The sequence below is a fragment of the Belonocnema kinseyi genome, chromosome 8 (assembly GCF_010883055.1).
Source record: "Belonocnema kinseyi isolate 2016_QV_RU_SX_M_011 chromosome 8, B_treatae_v1, whole genome shotgun sequence".
Taxonomy (NCBI): domain Eukaryota; kingdom Metazoa; phylum Arthropoda; class Insecta; order Hymenoptera; family Cynipidae; genus Belonocnema; species Belonocnema kinseyi.
This window is the reverse complement of record NC_046664.1, coordinates 41,284,198-41,288,652: the sequence shown is the minus strand read 5'-3', so window position 1 is coordinate 41,288,652 and position 4,455 is coordinate 41,284,198. Positions and strand designations below refer to the sequence as shown.

Here is a 4,455-nt window from a genome sequence, read left to right as displayed (position 1 = left end):
TTTTAGCACCAACTATAACTGTACATAAATTTATTCATCTTAAATAATAAACGACCCTACCAAAGTAAATCACAATAACATAATACTAAAACGAATAATTGTATTGGTCGGTAGTATTGGTTTTTCTAAGGACCTCTTGCAAGGCTTTGCTAGTTTCTAATCCAAACTCATCAAGTGGTAGACGAGACATTGTTGCTATCCTGCAAAGAAAAGTTTGATTGTTATTTATATAAAAAAGGTAGGCTATCTATATTTGATTTTATTGGTAAAAAATAGATAAAATAGGCGCCACGCGACTGCAAAAAAGGGTTTCGGAGCCTATGAGACGTAAATTAAGTCTTTCAAACCTCTCCCTCCCATACACTTCCAACCCTAATCACCTTATATTCTTGAACTCCTTTCCAAGTTCTTCCTCCTCTACTTCCCCTTTCCCCCGTTAACACTTCCTTTCCTCAAAAATCACTTCCCGTCCACTACTCACCCTCATTTCTAATAATTTCCACTACTTCCTCTCCCGAATTTCCCCCACCTCCCACCCCTCTAGATAACATTGAGAATTATTGAGATATCCCCTCCCCTTTAACGTATAATGTATTTTTTGAATGATCCCTTACCCCTTAATTCCACTTGCCTCCCTCACTTCCCCTACACATCATTTCACCTACTCTTCTCCACGAAACTCCCCTATTTTCCCGTAATTCCCCACCATTTATTTCCGCTCACATCCCACATTTAACCACCCCTCACTTATTACCCCCGCATTTCCGCCCCTCCCCATTCCGACCCCCTTCTCTACTTTCCTGAGTTCTCCACTCATTCCCCCTTACTCATTTCCCTTCACATTAGCTACTCCTCCTCATTTCCCTTCACATCACCTACTTCCCCTCCACGCATTTCCCCTCACTCGCTCCCTTGAAAAAATATACAAAAAACTGACGGACACTTGACCAAAACTATATAAGACGGACGGACGCTTGATCAAAAGAATATAAGACAGGCGGACACTTTACCTAAACTATATAAGACGGACGGACACTTGTCCAAAACTATGAGGGTTTCTGCCCCGAGCTACGAAACCCAAAAAATCTACGATATAACTCAAAATATTTATAATTTTAAAAATATTATATATTAATTAATTCAAAACTTTAAAGAACACACCTTCCTCCAGATAAATTGATTAAAAATTTCCAATATGTCGCTCTTAAATTGTGTGGTTCCATAATTGCAACGTGAAAGAGGACTGCAGTACTAAAGCAGTACAAAAAAATAACGAACCATTTGACTTCAGGTACCTTTCCCCTTTCGACTCCATCATTCCATAAAATCTGAAACGTCCAACAATTTTTTGAGACCCGACAATCCCGGGAAAGGATAGTGAGGACACAGTCCCATGGAGGAGATTGAGGTAGATTAGCAGAATATAGTGCAATAGTTTTGACGAATGAGGTTATTACACTAACTCTAACAACGACATCGTTGGTTAAAATCATTCCACAATTTTATAAATCTACTTCCATGAGACTGCGCCCTGAATTAATTTTTTTACAAGGTATTTAAAAATCAGGGTGTCTAGCGAGATTTCATTTTGAAATTCCCGGTTTACCAAAGAAATCAGCATATCTTTTCAAAAAGGTGATTATACGGTATGAAAATTTACCTTTAAAATAAGCCAAAGAACATTTTTTATTTAGACTTTTTGCACAATATTTCTGAAAGAGTGGGCAGAAATACTTCAAACCAATATTTGCGGACCCAGAAATTTTATATGTTTCATTCTACTTTGATAAGAAAAGTAATTTTTCGAATTAGAAAAATTATATGATTTTATGTAACTAAGAAGAATCAAGTACAAGGTAATCCCATATTTCTTGTCAATAGTGTATATTGAAAGAAATTGTATGAAAAAGTTAATTGCACTACTAAATTTTTATTGCTCTTCAAAATGATGATAACTCAAATCGAAACATGCGATGATGAAAAAATCACAAAAAATACTAAAGTAAATAGTGAGTTGAATAAAAAGTAAAATATGAAGAAAAAAGTTTATATAAAGAATTTATTGGAAAAATTCATTTTTTGCCCTTTTCTTATTTTTCAACCTGAAACTAATAAGTTTAAAACAGAGTGATCACTGGACCAGGGAATGACCATTATTTTTTTAGCAGAAAATTTACAAATTTTCGAAAGAAAAATCGACTTAATTACTTGAAATGTCACAAATTTCGTATCACATGGTATAAATACAATTTTTAATAAGTTCAATTTTAATTTTTTAAATGTCTTCATATTTAAACGTAAGTTTTCAGTTTGAAGAATTAACAAAGTTTTGATAAAAAACGGTTAAAGTTGGTCAAATGTCAATATAAATTAATTAATTGACCGACTTTATTTAAAATCAAGCCGGATCAACGAATGAAGTCGCACTCTGTTAAACTAATCGATATAATCAAGATTTTCTTCCAAAATAATTAAAATTAATAAAATAGTAAAGGTTTTTTGAAAATATAAAAAATTCGATTTTCTCAAAAAACCTACACTTTCATTTTTTGCAAATTTTTTATTTAGAAACTATTTTCAATTTTTGAAGAAATTTAAATTAAGAGACTGACCATTAAACGCTTTTATTTCATTGAAGATCATGATCAACTATTGTGTTAGTATTAACTATTCCATTTGTAATGTATTCAATTTTAATTTTTTTCAATATTTATTATAGTAATATTTGACTGTTTATTATAATGAGCAATTATAAATAAAATATTCAAAATTAACAAATTTTAAATTATATTTTTTCAAACAGAATGCCATTTAAAAGAAACATTTAATTTGTTCGTGACTATTGATCTCTAACGAAGAAAAATAAAAGCAATTAAACCACCAATTTTAAATTGCTTAGTTTTATAAAAAAATTGAAAATTGTTAAATTTCTAATGCTAAAAGTTCAATTTTTAAAAGTTTTAAATTTCAAATTTTGTAGTTTAACTGCATTTAATTTAAAATTGTCCAATTGATTAGTGTTGAGAGCTTCTATTTCGAAGATTCTAAAAAATTTGTTGCGAACTGGCAAAGAAACCGGGAATTGACCAGAATACAACTGGAAATTTACTAGAGAAAACTATTTTTCTGAAATACCGTGTTTATAAATAACAAACTTATCGACAAAAATAAGAAATAAGGCAAAAAACACACACAAAAATTCTTTGAGTTAGTGAATTTCAAAGGTTTCCCAGTTTCCAGATTTCTCGAATCTTTCCATGAATTCCTAACATTTTTACATATTTTTAAGGTGCACAAAATTCCTGGATTTCTCGATTAGGTAGACACCCTGTATTTTTTTAAATAAAATAAAACATTTCCAAACACTTCAAAAGATATCGCATGAAATTAGATTAGTATATTTCGATATAAAATTATTTTGAATTTGAAAAGTTCAATTTGTAAGATTTCCAAACATGAAATAATTCAGTTTACAATGCGTATGGCTAAAGTTTTTTTTTTAATCTGCATTTTTAAGTCTGAGTTGACGCTTTCCAGGTCAGAAATATCAAACCTGGTCGCCGCTTCATCGATTTTTTTTTATTTGGATTTTAAATTGTAATATTTCCGACGCGTTTTTTCTGATTCTAATGAAAATTATAGGCAATTTACTAAAAAAAGATGCAGTTTTATATCAAAAATCGAAGAGAATTAAAAAAAAAAAATTCAAACAAAAAAAAAATTAAATAAAAAATTGTATTTATTTATTGATGGAATACGCTACATTTATTATTATTTTTTTATCATATTCCTTGTTTTTTATTTTTCATTTTGAAAAAATGTATCAATGAATATTTACAATTTTTTGCAATTTTATGTTATGTTGGTGTGATTTCACCTAAAAGTCGTATTTTCTAAACAAAAGTTGAAAAAAATAATAAAATTTACAGGTCTAAATAATTTATTATTGCTTTAGTGGTTTTCATCGGAAATTAAATTTTATATTAAAAAATTGTCCGATCATAAACCAGCCTTATAATTTTCGAACAATTTTAGATTACGCGTTTGGCGTGTTACATTAAAAATCTGAATTTTCAAACAAAAATCATTAAATTATGAACGCAATATTGTGAATCTTTTAACAATTTTGGATTTTGTTAGTCGTTTTTGTCGGAAACTGAAGATGGAAGATAAGTGTCCATCAGATTTTTTAAAACGAAAGATAAAAAACAACAAGGAATATCATTCTTTTTTTAAAATTATTGTATTATTATTATTATTATTCCTGAGCTGGAAAGCGTTAGTTTCTAATTCTTTATTTTCAAATAAAAACTCAGGTTAAAGCTAAGAAAAATTATCAAAGAAACTATAGTGTAATAATAATTGTGGGTCCGGATGCAATAAGGGCACATAAAATTTTTTCGTGCGAAAACGAAGTCCCCTGGAGGCTTTAGAAAAAATTTTCGAATTTTAATT

General features: G+C 29.6%; 1 protein-coding gene across 3 annotated transcripts in view; it reads right to left on the bottom strand.

Annotated features, from left to right (window-relative positions):
• The window catches only part of LOC117178875 (transmembrane protein 135-like), a 28,562-nt gene continuing 24,107 nt past the window's right edge, over positions 1-4,455 (bottom strand). For all 3 annotated transcript variants that reach the window (XM_033370391.1, XM_033370392.1, XM_033370394.1), the window contains exons 9-10: positions 1,162-1,328; positions 1-200 (exon numbers count right to left, since the gene is read on the bottom strand). In XM_033370391.1, coding sequence (XP_033226282.1) covers positions 86-200; positions 1,162-1,328 — 282 coding nt within the window. In that variant the 3' untranslated portion in view covers positions 1-85. The remainder of the gene's footprint in view (positions 201-1,161; positions 1,329-4,455) is intronic.